Genomic DNA, 22895 nt, shown 5'->3' with positions numbered 1-22895 from the left:
TGTCGTTTGGATTTTCATGCAAGTTGCAACAGAGATTTTTTTTTTCCTGCACACACACACGAGCACATGCATGCACCCACACTCTTGTTAATAGTGATTTGTTTTCATTTCTCTGGTAATTGGTTTTGGTGAATATTAGTGTGTTTTGTTAGAAGCAGATACAGTTTTATTTAGCCAATATCTGTGGCTCTCAAAACATTTTCCGAAGCAGAATTGTTGAGTATAAAATGCTAATACAAAATTTATATGCTTTATTTCCAAAATTTTGAAGAATGTTTCCATGATTTCCCCAGTGATCGTAATTTCCAATCTGAGATATAATAGCCTTATGGATTCATATGATCAAAAAAAGAGGCATAGATATTGACAAGTGTGAACATACACACAATAAAAAATTTACAAGTGAAACAGTCTTCAGAGAGCCACTGAATGGGGAAATCTATTGGCAAGTGTTAGTAGATTGTAGTGTTTAACGTAAGATTTATAAACTTGGGGGTGGTGGTTAAAATGCTTAAAATATATTGTATATGATTATGTACCTATGATTTTTCTTGGAGAAAGGATTCATAGAGTGTTTTTTTTTTAAATTAAGGTTTTAAAGGGGGTCTTTGATCCAAAAATGTTTGATGTTATGAAGTTCAATGAAGTGGAAAAAATCTTATATTTGCAGAAAATAATGTGCATTGGCATTAATACCATTTTTAGATTTGCGTGGAGACAAAAATAATTTAAATATAGCCTTCAACTCTCTGTCTCTTTCTCTTTTCCTTTAGGATTAAGCTTCCAGAACACAAAAGGGGTGAGCCTGCTCCTCCCAGGATGACCACAGTACCTCTGACTCGAACAAGCGATTCAATTCTTTTTTTTTTTTAAAGATTTTATTTATTTATTTGAGAGAGAGAATGACAGAGAGAGAGAGAGCACATGAGAGGGGGGAGGGTCAGAGAGGGAGAAGCAGACTCCCCGCTGAGCAGGGAGCCCGATGCGGGACTCGATCCCGGGACTCCAGGATCATGACCTGAGCCGAAGGCAGTCGCCTAACCAACTGAGCCACCCAGGCGCCCCTCGAACAAGCGATTCAAACTCACCATGTTGTGGTTGGCTCCTGTCTTTTCTCTGCCCAGGGGGTTAGATGACATAGAGCCCCAGGAAAGCAAAGGAAAGTTAAGAGTGGGAAGGAAAAAAGGAGATGTTGGAGGATGGGAGGTTGTGGTCAAAGCAGGATGCTGAGCAGGATTTCTGAGTCTGAGCAGCTATGGGCAATGCACAGAGGCAAGAGAGTGAACACCTGCCCTGGGTGCAAAAGGGGCAAAAGTCACAGGAATTTTGGTGCTGAGAATTAGATGGGTCAGCAGCCTGAAGAGAGGAGAGTCCCAGGATGATAGCAGGAGTGGGGTGGTGGTGGTGGTAAATTGTTTCTTAACTCCTTGGTGAATAGGAAAAATGGCCAAGAATTAGGGTTCTAAGAGGCAGTAGGTACACTTGGCTTTTGGAGTTTATATATAGTTTTCCCTTTCCTTCATTCCAGGAGGCCAGGACAGCAAGACGATATTGGACCAACTATGTGGACCAGGAATGAGACTAGCATCTTGCCATGATGCAAAGGATGAAGAAATGTTGAAATTCTCAAAGAAACAATTAAATGGCAGATTTCTGTTTCTTTAATTCAAAGTTATGATAGGCAACAATAGCATCATCAACTAAATCATATATTCATTATAAATGTGACATTGTTCATACAGAAACCCAGAACCATGAATGAGAACAAATAGAAAAAAGAGTCAGCAGAATATGACTCACAGAGGGTCGAGCTAATAGAAATGAAAAGATGAAGAAAATACCTAAGTATGATTTATATGTTTAAATTTTAGAAAGAATTTTTAAATTATGAGTAAGCATTAGGAGACTCTTAAAATAAATCAAAAGTGTTTGAAAAAGAATGAAATAGAGCCTTTAGAGTGGAAAATTAATAAATATAAAAATAATGAAGGGGTTAAAGAATAGGTTCGACATGGCTGAAGATAGTGAACTATATAGATCAAGACGGATTATCCAAAATACAGCACAGAGAAACAAAGCAATGGAATATATAACAGAGAGGTCAAAGGAAACAGAAGCTCTAGTAAGAAAATCCAACATATGTTTAATTATAGCTCCAGCAGGAATAATTGAGAGAATGGGGAAGAAGCATATATCAATGAAGAAATTTTAAAATTCCAGAATAGATGAAAGAAACCAATCCTTAGATTTAGGGATCCCAAGGAATCATAAGAGCAATACATAAAAAGAACAGCGAATGTAAAATGAAGTTCTTTAAAGACGCCAGGGAGAAAATACGGATCATTACAAAGGAATAACAATTAGAAAAACAGATGACATCTCAATAGTAACATTGAATAAATTCTTGTAAATTATTTTAGAGAGAAGAAATAGAAAATTTAAATAGTCCTAGTTATTGAATACATAATTTCCAAAACCTTCTAACAAAGAAAATGAGAAAACTCTAGGCCTCTATGATTTCCCTGGTGAATTCTCCAAATACTTAAGTAAGGAATAATGCCACCATTCATATGTGAGCTCTCCAGAAAATGAGAAAGGAAGGCACATCTCTCAACTCTTTTTGTGAACCCAGCATAACCTAGAAGGCTGTTCTTATTCAAGAATGTAGCTGTAAAAGTCCTAAGCAAAATCTTAACAAATTAACCCCAGTAATATAGAGTTCATTTCAATAACTTCTGCTCTAATAAAAAATTATTGCAATTGATGAGTAAAAAGGAAATTACTCAATTTGTTAGTGTACCTAAAAATGTATTTGTAAAAAAATGTACTTAATGGTGAAATATTGAAACCTTTCTGAAGTTGGGAGCAATTGAAGGATGCCTGTTCTTTTCATTTCTATTCAAGACTCTTCTGGAAGTTTGGCCAGTATTATAAGCAAGAAAAAAAAAAAAGAAGCTACAACATTTACAAAAGATATAAAACTATTTTTTGTAATAGAAAAATCCCAAAGAACATAGCAAGGCAAGAAGGTATCATACGTTTCTGGAAAATGGTTAACTTTAAAAGGGAGAGAGGGGCTCTTGATGGGGAAGGGAACTTGGATGCTGGAAATGAGCTATTTCTTGCCCTGGGTGGTGGTTACTAAGTGTTTGCTTTATAATGAGATTCTGTATGAGATTTATATGAAATTTTATAATGGGATAAGTGTCTACATAAAAATTATAAAAATTTTATAAAATAGTTTTTTAAAGATTACATTTATGGTAACAATCAAAATTATCTATGAGTTAATTTGTAAAAAAATGTGTAAGCCCTTTATGAAAAAAAATCATAAAACATTGAGAGACATTAAAAAAGACCTGTGCTCTTGAATAGAAATACCACATATTTAAATGGTGTGAGTTCTCCTCAATCTGATTTTTAGATTTAATGCAATTTCAGTAATTTTTCATGGAATTTGACAAACTAATTCTGCAGTTATCATAGAGGAGCTACTGGCTGGAACAGGTAGGACACACTGGGAACAGAAGGTGGTAAGGTGGGGCTTGTTCTACAAGATCTCAGGCCCTGATTTACTATAGCAATTTAAATGGCACTTTTTTGGTTCAAGGGTGGATAAAAGCATCCGTGAATTAGAATAGGGAGAGCCTAGCATAAAAAATCAGACTCCAAAATCAGATGCATAGTGGAAGCTGCACAGCAGATTTGTTGCTGATCTTTGGTGAGACAGTGGATGATTTAGCAAACGGTGCTTGGACGATTGGTTTTCCCCATTGAGACTGCATCTCTGCCTCATCTCATGCACAGAAGTCAATTCTATGTGGATTAAAGTCCTAAACGTAAAACGACAGGACTATGAAACTTTAAGAATATAGGAGGCTATCTTGGGGACAGGAGTGGCTCTCTTAAAGGCACAAAGACGGTAAAATGGAAAGAACAGGGTGATAAATTTGACCATGTTGAAATGGAGATTTTCTTTTCACAAAAAGATATCATCAAGGATGGGAATAGTCTAGTCACAGAGTGGGAGAATGTTTGCTGTTCATAACATCGACAAATGATTGGTACCGACATTTAAAAAGAACTCCTGTAATTGAATTTAAAAAAGAAGATTCAACAGGATACTCAAAATCCTTAGTAATCAGGAAAATGCAATTTGAAACCATAACATTCTTTTTAAACCTAACAGTTAGGGAAGATGATAAAATCTGATGATATCCATTGTTGGGCAAGCTGCAAAGCGAGTGGAAACTCAATCACTGCAGGTGGCATATACAATTGGTGTAACCTCTTTGGAAAACAATTCAGATCTTCTGGAAATACTGAAGGAAGACATTACCCAGAAATACCCTTTCTAGGCTTATAACCCAGCTATGGAAATTCTTGCACCAGAGCATCAAAAGATACGTATAAGAATTTCCTCATGAACTCATGAGACCAACAGGGAAATTTGAACACTGACTAGATTTTTTTTTAAAGATTTATTTATTTATTTTAGAAAGAGAGGGAGAGAACAAGCAGGAGGGGCTGGGGGAGAGGGGGAGAGAGTGAATCTCAAGCAGACTCCATGCTGAGCACAGAGCCCAACACTGGGCTCTATCCCAGGACCCTGAGATCATGACCTGAGCTGAAACCAAAAGTCAGACGCTTAACTGACTGCACCACCCAGGCGCCCTAAACACTGACTAGATTTTTGATGATATTAAGGAATTCTTTTTTAGGTTTGATAATGGTATTAGTATGGTTAGCTTCACCCAAAAGGAATCCTATCTTTAAGGGATACATACTGCAATATTTCTTTTATGGATGAGGCTCTGACATCTGGGATTCCCCTCAGAGTGAGCTGGAGGTGGAGGAGATGGGGTGACGGGTCAGACGAAACAAGACTGCCCGCAAGTGTGTCCTGTTGATGCTGGGTCATGAATCCATGAAGGTTCGCCATAGGATTTACTCTCTAGGCATCTACTGAGCTGGTTTGCTCAGCCTCAGCGCTGGTCCTCATCACCACACCGTCATCGGGAATGTGATGGAGCCACCAGATACCTGAGTCCACGTAGTGAGGGTCTTCCACCCAAGTGAGTTGACCTGCCCCATTTCCTTTCCCTTGTTTCTCACGGTGTGTCTCTAGTTGATTTCGTTGAACCCTGTGATTTGAGCCTCTTCATTTGGTCTGTGAATCCTTCTGTTCTGTGATTCCTGCAACAGCCTTCCTGGTCGTGAACTTGAAGGCTACCTCTGTATCAGAGTCATTTCCCAGCATGCCAGCACCAGAGCCCTGCTGTCCACAAGTATCTGGGGCTAGGGAGGGACATGGAAGAGGAGTTTATTTTGACTACTGTGTTGAGAACAGACTATAGGGGCAAGATGCTCGTGTATGGCCAAATGGATAGGGAAGCCAAATGCACGTAAAGAATTTGCTAGATTGGGTCTAGTCGTTTAAGCCAAGGATTATGGCAAATAGTTGATCAGTGGTTCGATACGCTTGTCACATTTTTTGTAATGGAAGGTGTTTCCGCAAGCACACTTTTTATAGTGATACTGCTCCGCACGTTGCAGTCCTGTAGATCTCAATCTTCTGCTAGTCTGCTAGTCTGTTAATTGGGGTGCTTGTTTTCCAAAGACGCAAGAAACAAGTTGTGGCCCTGTATTGGGCACCGAGCCCATCGATTTTAGGAGGACCTTTGCCTCCTCAGTGTGCAACTGAAAATGGCACTGATTCAGAATGGCATCTTGTCAGCCTTCCCAGATCTTTCCTTGGAACCAGCGTATCTGTGTTATAAATGGTGGCAGAAACTCGGGCTACGGGCTACAGGTGTCCAATGATCTTCTCATTTGAAGGCCACGATTTACCTGATCTTTAATCCCATTCTCTGGCCAACTAGCCAACTGATGACTCACATTATTGCCTGTTGTAAAAAAATAACAAGATTCCCACATATTTAAGTTTTAATTGGGTTTTTAAGTTTTAACACAATTTCGTTTTGCCCGGGACGCGAGAAATCCATGACAGCGTATAGCCTGAACTCAAACCTTGGCAGAGAGCTCTATCCGAGCCTCCTTCACGACCTTCAACCTCCCGAACCCCTCCCATGCTCCGGTGAAGGAGGTCTCATAGTAGCATGCCATTTGCAAAAACCTTCCTCTGGGGTTAATGATGATGGCGGGAAGCTGGGCAGCAAGTGGACAAGCACAGACTGAGTTAGTAAAAGACCAAGGAACATGACTTGAGTTTTCCTACTCCTGTTTTGGAATCACTGTAGTCCACTCGCATCACTTGGCTTTCTCGCTGTGTGACCCTGGGGAACTTCTCTACCTCTTGGGTCTACATTTACTTTACTATGGAAAGTTTCAGAGGGGGAGGAGAATAGCACAGACTTCCACAGGGTTCTGCGGAAAGGTGATGAGGAGAAAGTATTCAGCCATAAGCTCTAGTCGGCTTTTGCTCTTCCCTCTAGTTTCCAACCTCTCTCATTGGATGGCGAATTGTTTAAGGGATGAGATTTTCCTTCCTCCTAGCATATTGTCATCCTTCATATGATTAAAGTTTGTTTCAGATTTCAAAAGTATTTAAGCCAACCTGTTCCCTTCCCCAAACACACACACACCAGGTCCCCTCTAGGCCTGGCTGAGTGCGTGTGGTGGGCGAGGGGGGGACGGTGCCTTTGTTCCCACTCGCATGTGCATTAGCTGGTCTAGTGGAAACTAGGTAGGTTTAGAAGAAGAGAAGTCAGAAATCCAGCTGCCGCTCCGTTGTTTGTCTGTCTGCGGGCCTTAGCTGCCTGAGCATATGAGCCAGGCCCTTGGCCCCCGGCAGGGCTGCTGCTGTCCGGAGGGTGCTGTGGACCATTCCTTGCGTGCAAGAGGCCTCAGCTCCCGCGGTTGAGCCGGGGCTTGGGCTGGCAGTAGCCCGTTGGCTGTGTGAGTTCGGTTGTACGCAGAACGTGCCAATTCTCATTTCCAAATGGACCACTGCTCGAGGATCTCTCCTCACAGCCCTGCTAAGCCCTCCTGTGGCCCCGTTTTTACCATCAGTCTGGTATCTGATATGTAGGGAGCTCCTATCTTAGCTCCTCCCTCCCCATCCTTCCAACCAGACACGCGGGAGCCAGGCCGGCTCCCCTCGGGCACTTCCGTCCTCTGTCCTCCCCAGTGGGCCCCATGCGGCCCCAGCTGCAGCCTGCCTGGCTCTGCCTTTGTCTTCTCTCTCCTGCCCCCAGATTAGTCACCCCCAAACCATTCTTGTAATTTGATCGCTGTCTTAGTCTTTGTTGTTCATTTTTTGTCTTCATCTGTGTATTTATGGGAATTTCTATAGGACCCCCCTGAAAGCGCCCCACTCGTTTCCAGACTACCCTGCAGACCTTCTCAGGATCTTCCCAACTATCCTTGAAGATGCTGAAAGCCCACCCCCTTCAGGCAGTCTGCTCAGGGCCTCACCCCCCTACCTCCCGGCCCACTGCCCCCTTTCACTTCCCATATCTCACACTTAGCATGTCTGTCTCAACACAGAATGTCCTGCCGGCTTGGCCTTCCTAGATCGGGGACTGTGTCTTTGAATCTCTGCTGTCACGAAAAGGCCACTCTCTCCTAGCTGCTGTTCTCATCTTGGCTCCAGAATCTCTCGATCGGGATCTCTATCCCGATGCTCTCTGCCTTCCTCGGGTCTCCGTGTCTCTGCATGTCCTCAAATCCCACGTGCAGCCTTGCTGCTTCTCGCTGGCTTCTTCCACAGAAAGCGCGGTCTGTCCTCCGCTCCCGGGCCCGGAACGGCCCTGTCCCCGGCCCGGACCCCCCAGGCTGCCTCTGCTCCCTCAGACAGACGTCAGGTCTGTGAGCTCTGAGCCCCGGCCGCTGCACCAGCCCTCGTCGGAGCAACGATCACAACCCCGGAGGATTCGGCCCTAAGGTCTGCTCTTCCTGCTGACGAGCGATGGTGGAAATCAGGGCTGGCCAGGCGTGGGCCCTTCCCAGGGAATAGATTTGAGACCTCATACGTCATTTGGTACCAAAATGGGGTTTTCCAAAATGTAGGTGTAGGTATAGAGAAGATACAAAGAAAGGAGCGAGACGGCCCCACGGTGCTATGCATATAATCATCACCTCGATACTAAGTGGAGTCTCCCGTCAGGATTTGCGGCGTAATTCTAAGCCTGGAGGGAGGCTCCTATCCCCTTCACACTCACTGCTTCCTCTGGAAGAGTTAATTTCTGTTCGTTCTTTGGGCCTCATTTTATACACAGTGTCCACAGGGACTCCCCCTGTAACGTCTTTGAGACAACTGACTGAATCCACGCGTGTGCGACTGAAAAAAGACCAGGCTCGTGCATTTTAGTGAGTGTTGGCTGACGGTGTGGCCTGCGTCGTGACGATGCTCCCGAGAGTGTGTCCAGGTGGATCTGGGGACAGTGGCCCCTGCTCCTCCTGGACACACCCTCCAGGCTGCATTTCAGTTTTGCCAAGCCCGTCCCTCAGCGGGGACCCGTCGAGTCCCCACCACAGGCTGAGACCTGGTGTCGCGGTGAGTGGTCGGAGCCTGCGTCTCGCCTGTGTTTAGGGCATGACGGCGTCCGCCGCAGCAGGGCCACGGAGAGCCGGCCACGGAGAGCCAGCCGCAGGCCGCCCAGTGCAGGGCGAGTGAGCAGGGTAAGGGAATCACTTGAGGCCAAGAGTCGAGGGCGAAGGGTGATGGGATTATCTGTAGGGATCCGAGGAGAAGCGGCCTCGGGGCAGAGGGAACTACCGGAAGCAGACAATAAATCCAGAAGACTGCTGGACCTTCTCGGTGAGGCCCCGAAAGCTGTGGCCTCTGGGGAGCAGGAGCAGAGCCTCGAGGAGCGGGAGGCCCACAGAGGCCAGTGCGGCCAGGACCGGCGACCTGGGGGAGGGAGGGCCGCGCCGAAGTGAGCTCTCCGTCCCACGCAGTAGAATCAAAGGGCCACGGAGGCCGGTGGACACGTCACAAGCCACTTACTGTGTGCAGAGAGGCCCGGGGCCACAGCCGCAGGAGCACGCAGGCAAACGGAGCAGGCGTGGGGCCGGGGGGCCGCAGGGAGCCCCGAGGAAGACCGGACGACAGCGACAGCCACGGCAATCCGGGCCACGGCCGGCCGGACCGTGGAAGGGCTCCGCCTGCATTCAAGGGAGGTCAGGAAACGGGACCCCACTTACACACCGTGAAGAAGCCCACGCCCCAGGGGTGGACGAAACGAGGTGTCCACATGGGACACGCTGCAGCTCCCCGCCCCAGCAGGGGGGCAGGCCGGCCGCGCCCTGAGCTCGCCTCTGCCGCCTGGAGTCCGAAGGGCCAGCAGCCGCCGTTCGGGGTCGGAAGGCCCGGGACGGCCCAGGCATGAGCCTCTCGCCCCGCATGTCTGTTTGCTTTTAATGTGTCAACTGTCAGGAAACCATGCGGCGTCCCGTGCCACACAGAGCGTCTAGTGAGGGGGGACCCGGCTTCTGGGCTCTCTGCAGCTGACAGTCAGCCGGGCCGCGGCTGAGGGGGTCCCTGCTGCTGAGGGGGTGCCCGCCGCAGAGGGGGTGCCCGCGGCTGAGGGGGTCCCTGCTGCTGAGGGGGTGCCTGCCGCAGAGGGGGTGCCCGCGGCTGAGGGGTGCCCGCGGCTGAGGGGTGCCCGCAGCTGAGGAGGCTGTGTGGCGCCTGCTTGATGGCCTGACGCCGGGCTCCGCCTGGTGCAGGGCCCCGGAGCTCAGGGAAGACAGGACTGTGTGTTTTCCGCCAACCAGAGGCACCTCAAGCAACCCAACGGCCTTGAAAACATTTTAAGGGTGAAGAATCCAAAGAATTACGTGACGCAGCCTTAAAACAGATACTAAAATGAACTGGGTTTCATTCAATGGGAGACAAACCGACCAACTGGTGACAGAAATGACTTGCTAGGAAGCGCCCTTCCTTCATGGTCTTAGTTTTAGGACTTGCCGACGCCTTTGGCAGCTCTGCTTCCCGGGTTGGGAGACTGAGCTCGGTAGAAGGACAAAATGAACAAAGGCGAGGAAAACCCACTAACATGTGACCCGTGATTCAGGCTTGAGGTTTTTATGGTCACACACACACTACGTGTCTGCGTGACACACAGTATATTCTACACGGAGTGCAAAGTATAGAATCAGAAAATAAATGTAGTGTTTCTCCCAGCAAAGAAGGGTCCCCCAGTGTGTCCCCTGACCCCCTGGCCTTGAGCCTATTAGGGCATCATGGGTGCCTGCTCCTAAAAGACAGATGGTTTTGTTGCTTGGGAAGGGTTGGGCCTGGGGAAAACTGCCTCTCTGGGAATTGAGGGGCGCGTGTGCGTGTGTGTGTGTGGCGGGGGAGATTTCTGGTAAAGGGTTTGCCAGGTTATTTTGGGGGTGACCATCTGCATCCTGAGGTCCAGCCATTGGCCCTTTTGGGTATTTCACTCGAATGGCTGGCTTCCCAGGCAGAGACAGACCTTGCGGGAGAAAGAGCTGGGAGCGCCGCCTCCCTCCCAAGGAGGCACATTGTTACCAGCCGGGAATTCTTTACAGCTGGGCCTGAGGAAGTTTTTGGCTGTAAACTGTCATGCACCGCAGCCTTCATTGAAAAGGCTGGAGAGGGCAGGCGCTTGCCCTGAGAACCAGGGAACAAAGATCCAGAAAATGAGGCACAGAAAGGTGGGGGGGAAGAACAGGTAGTGAAGGCCTGCAGAGCCCCAGAGGGACACACAGTCAGTTACTCCCAGCCTCTAGCTCGGCCAGCAAGTGGGGCTAAATTTCTGGGGGGTGTTCTCGAACACTTGGGACTTTTCTTCGTGGAGGGGAAAAATGTCATTGCAAACGTTTGAAATTTAACATTCTTTTCCAATGGAGTTTTGTTCTTATTTGGTCGTGCCCACGCTGTTAGGGGAGCCAACTGAAATCAGAGCCACGGCTCTGGAATGATCTGAAAGTCCTCCGGCGTTGGCCAGCTCTTTTGGATTTTGGGAAAACGACCCCAAAACGGTCAGCGCGAGACAGCTGGAGTCTTAGGGCAGGGGGTGTTGGACTCGTAGCTTTGGACCCTGGTTTTAGAGACCCTCAATCGCCACTGGGGACCCACCCTTCCCCCCTCACCTCACACCCAGCTTTCCCCCTTTATTCCAGGGGCGGAGGAAGCTCAGGCGGTCTTAGGCCCAGAAATGACCTCTGAGACACTTTTATTCTCTTAGGAAAGACGCACTCACAAGCCCTCCAAATCCCATGGCCCCTGAAGAGCCGGATGGAGGGCGACTCAGGAGGGTCCGGGTGTCAGGGGCAAATGAGGTCCTTTTGGTGCCTCTTTCCAGAAGAAAAACTCCCCCCTCGGGTCATCCCCTTGGGTATCCCAAGCATCTGAGACAACAAAAGAAACTGAGAAATGCCGACAGTATGGAGGCGCGCCGGCCTTCCCGACTCTTCAGTACCCATTTGGAGAGGGGCGGAAAATCAGCCCTGGAAGCATTCTCCCTCCACCCGCGGGGCAGCAGGCGTCCCCCTTTATCGCTGGGCTGGCTCCGGGAAGGCGGAGGCCCGGCGCTCCTCCGCCTCCGGCCGGGATCCCTCCAGCGGCTCGCCCCGCGCTTCCAGACTCCCGAGCGAGCCCGGCCAGGCGCGGGCAGGAACGGGGTAGCCGGGGCGCACAATCCAAGTCCTTCCGGGAGAGCCCCCTAGCTAGGGCGCGGGGCTGTCCTGGACGGGGCGCCCCGCCCGATGCACTGGCTGTTCCCACAGGGCGGGGGGGAGGGGGGTGCGGTGCGCGCGAAGAAGACCTGGAAACAGCCTGGAACCCCACGCTTGGGCTAGAGTGGTGGGCAAGGGGCTCCGATCCGCCGGCCCCCTCCGCCGCAGCCGCCGCTCTATTTATGGGAGGGGACCCAGTTTCTCTCCGCAGCCAGCGCTCGGAGCTTCTACTTCCTTCTCTCTTCCTGGGCTCCCGTTTTGGGAGGAATGTTACTGTTTAAAGAGACCCTATTGAACTATTTCCTGCTCATTGTCACCTTTCCTTCGCTCTCCTCGCGGAGGTTCTCACCGAAAGGTAATAAACCACCCGCTCCCCACACCCCCGGGCGCGGCGGCTGGCCGGGGCCCGGCAGGGAGGCGCACCCCAAACCCCGCTCTCGGGAGGGCACTCTGGCCAGCGCCTTCCCACGCCCACCTCCCACAGAAACAAAGATCAGCCCACAGAAGCCACGCAAACTCCCAGGTCACACTGAGTGCACGCGCAAACCTCGTCATCAAAGTCCTGTTTTTACACAGGAAGCGGGAAAACTTCTTACAAGGGCTCGTTTTGTTGATTTTTGAGTATTTTCCTCTGTGGGCGCGGAGCCCAGCCTGTGGCAGAGACTCCCGGCGCGGGGCTCCCCCTTCCACACCGGCGAGGCGCGGGAACAGGGGGCGCCGGGGTGGGCTGGTCCACGGGCTTAGGTGTTAGCGGAGACACCTGCAGTGGCGCGGGGCGAGGGACGTGTCGGGGCGCGACTCCGCTCGGTGGAGCGCTGAGCCTTCAAGGGAGCGAGAGCAGCGGGACCCGGGCGAAGCCGACGGCGCGCGCCCTTCAGCGGGGCTGGGCTCGCCGGGCACCGGCGGGGCGCCGAGGGCCTCCGGCCGGGCGCAGGTGAGCCCGCGGTGCGGTCCAGGCTCGCACCCAGGGGAGAGGTGGGGCGCGTCGCCGGCGGCCCGGCAGCCCCTCGGGGACGTGCGGGCCGGGGCGAGCTCGGGCGCCCGGCTCCTCCACCCCCACCGCGCCCGCGGCCCGCCCCGCCGCTTTGATGGAGGTGCAAACATTTGGGGGAGGGCGGAGGTGTCGGGGCTGGGCCGCGTCGCGCTGGGCCCGGCCCGGGATTTACAGGAAACAGGCGCGGGAGCCCATTGTGGGCCCCCGGGCGCCCCAGCCCGCCGGTCGGGTCTGAAATGGCCGCGCGCGGCCAATGGGCAGCTGCCCCCGCACTTCAAAGGGCGCGCGGCCCAATCCGCCGGCCCCCTCCGCCGCAGCCGCCGCTCTATTTATGGGAGGGGACACAGTTTCTCTCCGCAGAGACCTACTCTAGCCGTGCCTCGCGGGAGTTCAAGTGGAATAACCTCCCCCCCCACCCCTCTCCCCCGCCCCCTCCCCCCCAGATCTCGGTCCGCGCCCTCCTGTGGGGCCAGTGCTGGGAGCCCCGCGCCGTCTCGGGAAAGCGGCCGCCGACGGGGGTGAAGGTGGCTCTCGCGTCGCGAGTCGGGGCTTCGGGGGGCGGTGGGGAGGGGCGGGCGGGAGGATGAGCTCCCCCGGCGCCGAGAGCGCGGGGAAGAGCCTGCAGTACCGAGTGGACCACCTGCTGAGCGCCGTGGAGAGCGAGCTGCAGGCGGGCAGCGAGAAGGGCGACCCTACGGAGCGCGAGCTGCGCGTGGGCCTCGAGGAGAGCGAGCTGTGGCTGCGCTTCAAGGAGCTCACCAACGAGATGATCGTGACCAAGAATGGCAGGTAGGCGCGCCCGGAGCTCGGCGTGCGCCAGGCGTTCGGGAGGCCTGGGAGAAACTTTCCCGCTGTCCGAGGTTTTCTCCCAGTGGGGGTCTTCTTGCTCCTTTCCGCTCGGTTCGGGAACAGAGCCCTGTGTCCCCTCATTGTCACTCTCTGGGGTTTTCTCCGCGGAAGTTTGGGAGAAGTCTCGCAGACCCGCGTCTTGCCGGCTCGCGGGAACCCTCGGCCAGGTCCTCTGGGACCCTGCCTCCGGGGGCGGTGGGATAGTGTGGAGGACGCTGGGGACTTGTGGGGGGCTCTGGGAAGGCTTCTCTTTGCCCCACAATGACAGATGCCTCTGTCCCAAGCTTTGTGCCTTAGGTCTAAAGGTCTAAAGGCTCAGATCCGGGGTCCTCCGGCTGCACTCCTTCCTTTGCAGGAGGATGTTCCCGGTGCTGAAGGTGAACGTGTCTGGCCTGGACCCCAACGCCATGTACTCCTTCTTGCTGGACTTCGTGGCTGCCGACAACCACCGCTGGAAGTACGTGAACGGAGAGTGGGTCCCGGGGGGCAAACCTGAGCCTCAGGCGCCCAGCTGCGTCTACATCCACCCCGACTCGCCCAACTTCGGGGCCCACTGGATGAAGGCGCCCGTCTCCTTCAGCAAAGTCAAGCTCACCAACAAGCTCAATGGAGGGGGTCAGGTAGGTGTGATGAAGCCCGCGGGGCGTGGGGTGGGGGCAGGGACAGCGCCAGGAGAGGCCGGGTCTGCACCTTCGGCGTGGTGGAAGGGACTGTGCTTGCGCAGGAGGTGACATCTGTCCTGGAGAAACTGCCACAGCCTTCCTCAATTAAGCCTTCAGTGTTGTTTATAGTAAACTGATGATGGTAACACCAAGGGGGGAGCACGGGGGAGGGTGCAGAGCTTCACCTTTGAGGCTCAGCAGGTCTCAGGCTTTGGGGAACTTTTGCATTCAAGTCTTCACCTTACCTAGAGGCAGAGAAAATATCAGCCTTGATGGTAAGCGGTCACTTTCCAGCTAAATATATGCCATCGTGTTTGCTGCGTGGTCTGAACAGATTTGTAAATTTGTTTTCTTCTAAGAATGTCTTTACTTGGGGGATTTTTTACTGGGAGGCCCCATGTTCAAGCAAGGCGCAAACAAGCTCAGGCTTTTAAAGATGTCTCTAGCCATCTTGGAAGCATTAGGACGTTATTGTACCCGGTCAAAGGATTTCCCGATGGGCATTCATTCCCTTTAATGGTGTGTAGCACCTCACATTCCTTTCCTTAAACCAGTTGTGGGAAGCAGCACCTGAGGGGAAACCCACCAACTTCAACAGTAAAGACACTTTCTTGTGAGCTACAGCATTTTCTGCACCTTGGATGTATTTTTCTTCTCAACAGCAGGGCAAATGGATGTCTTGTTATCTGAAGGTCTTGTCTGTGTGCTTCCCTCAGATCATGTTGAACTCCTTGCACAAGTACGAGCCTCGGATCCACATAGTGAGAGTTGGGGGCGCACAGCGCATGATCACCAGCCACTGCTTCCCAGAGACCCAGTTCATCGCAGTGACCGCTTATCAGAACGAGGAGGTGAGCGGCCGGGTGGGCATGTGCCCCCTGGGAGGTCGCAAAGAATGTGGACATCCCGTGTGTTGGTGTACTTTAGACTGAAAAGTTATGCCTTTTCAAATAATCTACTATGACCATAAAATTGGGACAGAGGGGAGAAATTTTAAAATGTGTGCCTGTTTAAGCATTTCTCTTTTAATTCTGTTAAAGTGTCTATAAAACTAGAACCATCTCCTAAATTCTCTGAGTGAAAAGAACAAAATATTTAGGTTAAGTTCTATGAGAATTGCTTGAGAACAAGATGAGTGAGAGAGGCAATCTTTGGAGATCTTCCTGAAAGGGTGGGGGGCAACCCTCCAAACCTGGGCAGTGTGAAGGGTCATCTAGATACAAAATACCGGTTAGTGCCTGTAAATCTCTAAGTCTGACCCCAAAGTACAGACATTTTGTGATTAGCTGGTTAAGTTGTCAGTGTTGAGTGCCAACTAAAAGGAGCAAATCACTATTTCCTAAGCAGATTCAGGTAATGTTTTGAGCCATGTTTGGGTGATTTATGCACACAGAATGTTGTCAGCAGTAGGTTAAACTCACTGTGAATTCCACTCAGAAAAGCAGCATTTAAAAACTTCCATAAATGTACTGTTCTTTGTTAAATATTACAATTACTCAGCCACTTCAGGCCCAAATAGAAAAATAGACCTGGAAGAAAGTCTGCTTATGTTTAAATATTTAAAGGAGGGGGTACTGATGTTCCCAGTTTCTCGGGACTGAATTAAATCCTCTGGCTAATGGACAATGTGCCAGTCAATGTGATTTCTTTTTTTTTCAGATCACGGCTCTTAAAATTAAATACAATCCATTTGCAAAAGCTTTCCTTGATGCGAAGGAAAGGTGAGAGAATTCTAACTATACCCTTTGGGCAAAGAAATATGCAGAAAGAGGAAATATTGCTGCAAATGCTATTTTCTGAATGTTCTCCTTTTTGACGACTCAATACACTTTTTTGACAGAAGTGATCACAAAGATATGATGGAAGAACCTGGAGACAGCCAGCAGTCTGGGTACTCCCAATGTACGGTTTGTTGCGTTCTGTCCCCACGTCCCTTGCTTCCGGGACTAGGCTGCTGAGAGCCAGAGCTGGGGATGCAGCCGACAGCGGGTTTCTGAGTGTGGCTGGGGAGCAGACCGCCCAACGTGGGCCCATGATGTTGGAGCTATGTTAGTACTGTCTTCAACCTCTGCTCTACCTGAGGGCTGTGGATGCGCATCTGGCACTTGGGACTCTTGACAGAGAAGCCAGGGGAGAACTTACCTGGGCTCGGTTGTTTGGCTCCGAGGCAGCTCCCACCGTGGCTGTGTCAGATGGTTGAGATCTTGGTGGGTTTAGACTCTGCTCTGTTGGGCAAGTGGAGAAGCCAGCTCGTTACAGCCACTTTGAGATGGTTTCTCTCGTTATTAATGATGGCGGACACAGGACCACCTTTGGAAGGATGCTTATGAGCAGATGTGGTTTTTCCCGTAGCCCATTTCAGTTCCAGGAGCGGCCCAGCAACCCCGGCTGGTTTTGGTGGCGGGGACAGTGGCTTGTAGGATGGGGAAAGTGCTTTAAGTCCGGCTTCCTTTCCGAGTTCCACGAGCCAGAGCAAAGTGGTGCAGGTCTAGGGAGCAGTGTCTGTTAGGAGACAAAGTTTTGTATGGCTCTCCTCTCTATGCAGGGAAGGGGCTTGGAATTTAAATAACTGACATTATCGGGAGAGAAAAGTTAGTGCTTGCTGCCACTTCCAGAGGCCGCGGGGACCAACATGGCACATTCTGCGGACACTCGTTTTCTGTTCTCTGTTTCTTCGTTAATCGTCTTCTGGGCTAATTTAACAAACAGCTCTCCTAAAGTGGCTCGTGGGCTGCCATCACTCGGGCATTTGATGGGGGGCAGGCTTTGTGGGCAGATCCGGACCTTTCTCTCATTTCAGTGTTGTCTGAAGCATTGTTTGTCGTTTGGAAGTTATAGCCAGAGTAGTTGTCCTCTTAGAGGTTGCTTTCCTGAATTAAAAGCAACAACAACAGACTTAAAAGCAGGCAATGGAGAAGAGATTGGAGTGTGAGAGGCAGGCAGGGTAACATCAGAGTGATTTTTCTGATGGATGTGCACAGTGGGGAGAAGGTGAGCCTAAAGCAGAAGAAAAGTGGGCAGAAAACAACACACGTCCAGCCAGGACACAGCTCCCCGTCGTGGTGAGGTGGTAGGAGCAGGCCAACGGGGGCAGGGGGGCACCACGCACGTGACTTGCCCCGTGTGTCCCCAGCGCATCTGGCTCTGAATTTTGTGTTTCTATGTTTTTTCATGCTCAGGAGGTAGGGCTTGGAAGCTGATGGGCCTGGGAAGATTCTGGCAGGTTTGAATAAGACAGGTTGAGGAAGCAGTGGGTGTTGGCTGAGGCTGGGGTCCCCCAGCTCTCCTCAGGTGCCCCGTGGGTTTGGAAACCCTGGTCAACCCGTGGCCTCTCATGTGGAGCTGAGGCCCAGATGCCTTAAGACTTGGACTGGGGACTCAGTGCAAGACACTATGCGTCCTCACTTCATCGGGGACCCCTCAGGAAGAGACCCACCAATTCCAGGTCTCAGCTCTCCTGTCCTTTAAATAATGGAGGTAATGCAAATGCCAGTTACTCAGCATTCTTTTCCCACAGCAGGGGGGTGGCTCATCCCTGGAACCAGCAGCCTGTGCCCACCTGCCACCCCCCACCCTCAGTTCGGAGGGCCCCTCTCACTTCCCTCCACGCACGGCTGTGAAAGGTACCCCGCCCTGAGGAACCACCGGCCATCCCCCTACCCCAACCCTTACGCACATCGGAATAATTCTCCAAGTAAGTCCTAAGTCAAAGTCCGCCTGGGGTATGGGGGTGGATGGAAGACCACTGCAGGAAAGGCCTCTGTAGGATGGATTCCAGAGATCAGGGTAGGAGAACCTCTTTTGGAACACACACCCAGGCCAGTTCTTTGGTGGGCTCAAGAGGGACCTTTATTTCAGGTCCAAGCTGTGGCCGCTGGCTCAGCCGCCGAGAGGTCCAGACCAGGGACTGTGGTGCCGAATGTACTCAGTCACTGCTGGAACTTTTTCACCCTACAACTGTGGGTCCATCTCTAGGGGCCCAGGTTTGGATCGTTTATGAACCTCTCTAAAGTGATGGTGTTGGGTCAGCCAGGTATAAGAATTACTGGCTTAACTAGACCCACGCACGATTTTCCGTGACTCCCACTGATCCACGAAGCATGTTTCTCCACGTGTGGTGCCTGGAGCAGCATCACCTCGGAACCGGCCCAGGCAGGCGGAATCAGCAGGCTTCCAGTGATCCCGATGCGTGCTTACGGACTATGAACACAGGGCTGGACCGCTGAGATCCCTTTATCTAACTTTCTCTAACACCACGTACGCCCAGACTTAATTTTGTCTGGCTCTAAAAGGAGGAACATAGCTAATGAACACCATAAAACAATTAAGCAATTAAAGCTGATTTGAAATGAAAGGACCTTATTGATGAAGAAATAGTCATGGGGTCTTGTTGAAGCAGCGGCTAGACTCTGAGGCTAGAAGATCATATTTTAGTGTTGCCCGGAGTAATGGTTTTTAAGGTCTTTTCATCTCTTAAGAAATAATATTTTGGGAAAAGGCAGGTTAAAGTTATACTTATGTTTATTTTTGAGGATAATTAATCCCCAATCAAGTGATCGTAGGATCCCTTTCTACAGGGCATCTATTGATCTGAAGATAAAGAAAAAGCTTGGGTTTACTAGAATTTATTTTCTAATACATACATTTGGCCATAAATATTTGCCTTTGATGACCAGTTAAACAGGCCAACGGACAGTCTTCTTTTTTTTAAAGATGTTTTATTTATTCATTTGAGAGAGAGAGAGAGAGAGCAGGAGCAGGGGGAGCGGCAGAGGGAGAAGCAGACTCCCCGCGGAGCAGGGAGCCCGACGCGGGGCTCGATCCCAGGACCCCGGGATCATGACCTGAGCCGAAGGCAGACCTTTAACCCACTGGCTTGGGTAGTCTTCTGTTCCATATCCCAGACTCATCTTGTTTTCGGTGTTGGGTGGTGCCAGTTGTTGGTAGTATTTCACTGCATTCTGTCGCTCCTGGAAGACCGCCTCCCCGCCAGCTAACGATGCCTTCTTCGCCCACAGCCTATTCTGACAATCCATCTGCATGTTTGTCCATGCTCCAATCCCATGACAGTTGGCCCAGCCTTGGGACACCTGCCCATACCAGCATGCTCCCCATGAGCCACAGCGCCGGCCCACCCACCGGCTCTAGGTAACGTATGTCTGGACATGATGCGCACTGTCCTGGGACCCTGAGTGTGACATCATGCCATCTCCATCCATTGGTTTTTATTCTGCCCCTTCACCTGTGGGCGGCTGGCTGTTATTGGTAGTTGCGTCACTAACCCGGGATCCCAGGTTACATGACCCTGGGTTACTGTTCCAGTCTGACTTCTGGGAAGACCAGTGGCCCCCTCGGGGTGGCATGCATGGAGCTGGGCTGTAACAGAGGGAAGCCAGGGCCCCCATCCTGGCTCTGGCACTTACTAGTTCCTATAGAGGACACGTCTCTTAAACTCTCTGAGCCTCGTTTCTACAAGAAAAAATATGTTATATAACCCCAGCTTCGGCCTGTCTTTACAGAGCTGTTGGGGTCAGCAGGTGAAATTTGAAGAAATGTTTCTAGAACCATTTTTGACAAGAGCTATTAAATTGAGGGAAAAAAATGTGTTGGCTTTTCTGTGGATACAGGATCAAAGTCCTTAACATATATGCTGGTAACTAGTAAAGAAAAATGAATATTTTATTATTAGCTTGAAAATAATGTACAGGGAGATTGGCTTAAAAATCAAGCTGATTGGTAAATGTATTGCTGTTTTTCATAGGATTATTATAAAAAACTAAGTCAAAGCTGAAAGTCAACTTTCATTTTCTGAAGAAACAGGCTCAGAGATATTAAATGATTTAACAAGTTGTTGGCTCAGAGCAGAGTGAATCTGTAAACAAGTTATCTTGACTATGAAAGCAGTGCAATTTATTGTATATAGAATACCAAAATATACCCAAGATTTTAATTCTTTTGTCTCGGAAACAATTCCTTTATAATTAGAATCTAATTGTCCTCTCTTAAAAAATAAAGCAAACAGTGCACAAGGCAGCCAACAATTCAAGGGCCCGAAGGTCGCTCGGAAACCTGCACATAAATGGACTAACCTGCAGGTTACAAACAGCCGGCCTTGGGGACCCCATAGTCCCATTGCGGTCCCATTCTGATGGGGCCTCTCAGAGCTGTTTCCTCTCTCTGTGAAATGGGGATAGTAAACTACTTCGTTCAACTCAGGTTTGTTTTTGAGGTCAAATACATCTGAAATACAGAACAGGGCTTGGTGAACAATACCGCACAGTATGGAGTAAGGGAAAGACATTTTCTCAGAGCAATTTTAGCATAGTTGGGTGCTGTTTAAATCTGCGTTGCTAGACTGAAGGGCTTCGCACTTGTTTCTAGCTGCTTCCTCCATGCATCGGGAAGCGGGCTCGAACCTGGCCGCAGGCGGGGGTACCGACCGACGCGGCCCGTGCAGGGCAGGACCGGGTGTGCGTCCGCGGCTAGCTCGTGGCTGCTGGTTCCGCACCGCATCCCGCCGGCCTGCGTGTTACTGCGCAGCACAGAGCGCGGGGCAGAGCCTGTAGCGAGCGCCTTTTGTACCTTCATGTTCCAGGAAGGCGCTGTTTCCACGGCCAGAGCCCCAGCAGCGGGGCGGGGCGTGCTAATTAGCACAGACACATAGGCACAGCCCCGAAACCTCTGATTCGGGGGATCCGGGGACTTGGGGTTCTGAACGAGGGCGCCAGACGACCAGCCTGGAGCGGTTGGCAGCAGGAACGGCTGGCGCTCCGGCAGGAGCCGTGAACCGCACCCAGCCTTTGCACGCAGGGCCCGCAATTTTGTTTCTTGTTGACAGATAGGAGAGTAGCTTCTGGGGCGCCTCAGGGTGTGCTTGAGAGCCCACGGCCCGTTGGGAAGACGCCGTCCGGGCGGTGATCGCGAGCGGGAGGTCTCGGTGTTCGCGTCCCCTGCGCGCTGGTCCCGAGCCTCGCTCCACCTCTGCTTGCCTGAGTGTCTCGGTTTTCCCCTTGCAGCCAATACCCCAGCCTGTGGTCTGTGAGCAATGGCACCATCACGCCCGGGGCCCAGACGGCGGCCATGTCCAACGGGCTGGGGGCGCAGTTCTTTCGGGGCTCCCCCTCGCACGCTGCGCCTCTCACCCACCCGGCCCAGGCCTCCTCCTCCTCGGGATCCCCGCTGTACGAAGGGGCCCCCACGGCCACAGACATTCCCGACAGCCAGTACGATGCGTCGGCCCAAGCCCGCCTCATAGCCTCGTGGACTCCCGTGTCACCACCTTCCATGTGAAGCAAGGCCTGCGTTGTAGCAGACGCAGGACTTCTGTGTGGGGCCTCCAGTGTGGATTCGGTTGATCCCCGGGTACAAAGTGGCAGCCCACGTGTCCAGGGAAGGAAACAGGCCCTATCACCCTCCCTTTAAAATGGGAGGGATCCGTGTTCTCCTGTTCCCCAGGAGTGCGTGCCCACCGTCTGGGGCCGCCGATGCCCACAGGTGAACTGGGCCTGGAAGCCACGCGGCTGGCCAGACTTACCACGATTCACAATAAAAATGATTTGCTAGGGTCCGGAAACTTTTTGTTTGTTTCTCCTACGGCCCATAGGTGACTTGGCACATCGGAGTCCGTAAACCCCACCAGTCCTACTTGAGCAAGAGAAAAAGCACACTTAATTCTCTTCCTTGTTGCACGGGGCTGGTTTCCAGGCCCTTGGCGGCGCCTGCCACAGCGGACGCTGCTGTGAAGGACAGAATCCTATCAAAGCTGAGGACAGCAGATTGTAGTAGAAACGCAGATCTGCCTGCTCTGCCCACTAGAATGTGTTTATTTTGAGCATAGGTAGTTAATCTCTTGTATTGTTAAACCTATGATTGTTTATATTTTTCTTTTAAGTAGCCAAAGACAATCAGCAGGAAACATTTTCTGCAAAATAAAGGCAATATCCAAATTTGGTTGGTCTAGTTAGTATTCAGACTCCTCTTTTTTTGGGCGAGGTTTTGCGAAGACCTCGTCCCAAAGGGGCATTTTAATCTGTTGTGAACCTTGGTACTTTCTCAAGTGAGCTGCAGAATGGGAAGTGAAATCTGCATGTATTTACTCAATGCTAATTACCACAAAAATGCAAAAGAGGACAAATGATTTTCCAGAGATTTAGGTAGACGGCACTGAACCGTGGATGATGACAGCATAAAGCAGTAAAGATGAACATGAGATGTCTACCCAATTGGAGCAATTCAAACAAAAGCACATCAGATGAATTGACAAAAGTTACAGCTTACATGTTTGGACAACGTGGCGTTTATAAATATCTTTACTGCTTGTGTTTCCAGCAGAGAACCGGAATGGTGCTTTGTGCTTGACTGGGGCAATTTCTCCATCTAGTGGCTGAATCCTTGTTTTGATGCTACTTGTTGGAGCTTGATTGATCCTCAGAACCCCTGCTTGCTGAGAGTTACAGATTCCCGGCCCATTGGAGCTCGGCCAGTAAGGCGGCGTTATAGTGGTGTTGTGGACCGTAGAGGTTAAGAGAAATAAGGCTGAGGGGTTTTGAAACTTCCCAAAGGAGAGGAAGAAGTGTTTCTTTCTTTTTTTTTTTTTATTCTTATGTTAATCCCCATACATTACATCATTAGTTTTAGATGAAGTGTTCCATGATTCATTGTTTGTGCATAACACCCAGTGCTCCATGCAGAACGTGCCCTCCTCAATACCCACCCCCCGG

The 22895-nt window shown here is 50.7% G+C and overlaps 2 protein-coding genes across 6 annotated transcripts in view; both read left to right on the top strand.

Moving 5' to 3' along the window:
- Positions 1-2954, top strand: part of LOC145723175 (uncharacterized) — a 50867-nt gene extending 47913 nt beyond the window's left edge. For 2 of the 3 annotated variants that reach the window (XR_014148062.1, XR_014148063.1), the window contains one exon: positions 774-856. Coding sequence is in view for 1 of the 3 variants with exons in the window: in XM_081829294.1 (XP_081685420.1) it covers positions 774-799; positions 1529-1665 (163 nt within the window). In the remaining 2 variants the exon portion in view is untranslated. Of the gene's footprint in view, positions 1-773; positions 857-1528 lie in introns of those variants that run through there. The other variant, XM_081829294.1, reaches the window with a different exon arrangement.
- Positions 2955-13247: 10293 nt separating this feature from the next.
- Positions 13248-21465, top strand: TBXT (T-box transcription factor T). Of its 3 annotated transcripts, none has more exons than XM_006730608.2 (8): positions 13248-13453; positions 13869-14133; positions 14892-15026; positions 15835-15896; positions 16016-16077; positions 17696-17869; positions 19194-19323; positions 21192-21465. In XM_006730608.2, exons 1-8 carry the CDS (start codon positions 13248-13250, stop codon positions 21463-21465), a joined length of 1308 nt encoding a protein of 435 aa, XP_006730671.1. The 3 variants fall into 3 exon arrangements, with proteins under 3 accessions (XP_006730671.1, XP_030881013.1, XP_006730672.1); XM_031025153.2 differs by having other exon boundaries at positions 17693-17869; XM_006730609.2 differs by lacking the exon at positions 17696-17869.
- The last annotated feature ends 1430 nt before the right edge of the window (positions 21466-22895 follow it).

The sequence above is a fragment of the Leptonychotes weddellii genome, chromosome 8 (assembly GCF_054177405.1).
Source record: "Leptonychotes weddellii isolate Sample4059 chromosome 8, ASM5417740v2, whole genome shotgun sequence".
Lineage (NCBI taxonomy): Eukaryota > Metazoa > Chordata > Mammalia > Carnivora > Phocidae > Leptonychotes > Leptonychotes weddellii.
The sequence above is the reverse complement of the archived record's forward strand: the minus strand, read 5'-3'. Positions and strand labels throughout refer to the sequence as shown.

Excerpts from the sequence above, each read along its gene's own strand:
- TBXT (XM_031025153.2), top strand. The coding sequence starts at position 13,248 with ATGAGCTCCCCCGGCGCCGAGAGCGCGGGGAAGAGCCTGCAGTACCGA. Across the intron at positions 14,134-14,891 it reads AGCTCAATGGAGGGGGTCAG|ATCATGTTGAACTCCTTGCA; the intron begins GTAGGTGTGATG and ends TGCTTCCCTCAG. Across the intron at positions 16,078-17,692 it reads GCAGTCTGGGTACTCCCAAT|CAGGGGGGTGGCTCATCCCT; the intron begins GTACGGTTTGTT and ends CTTTTCCCACAG.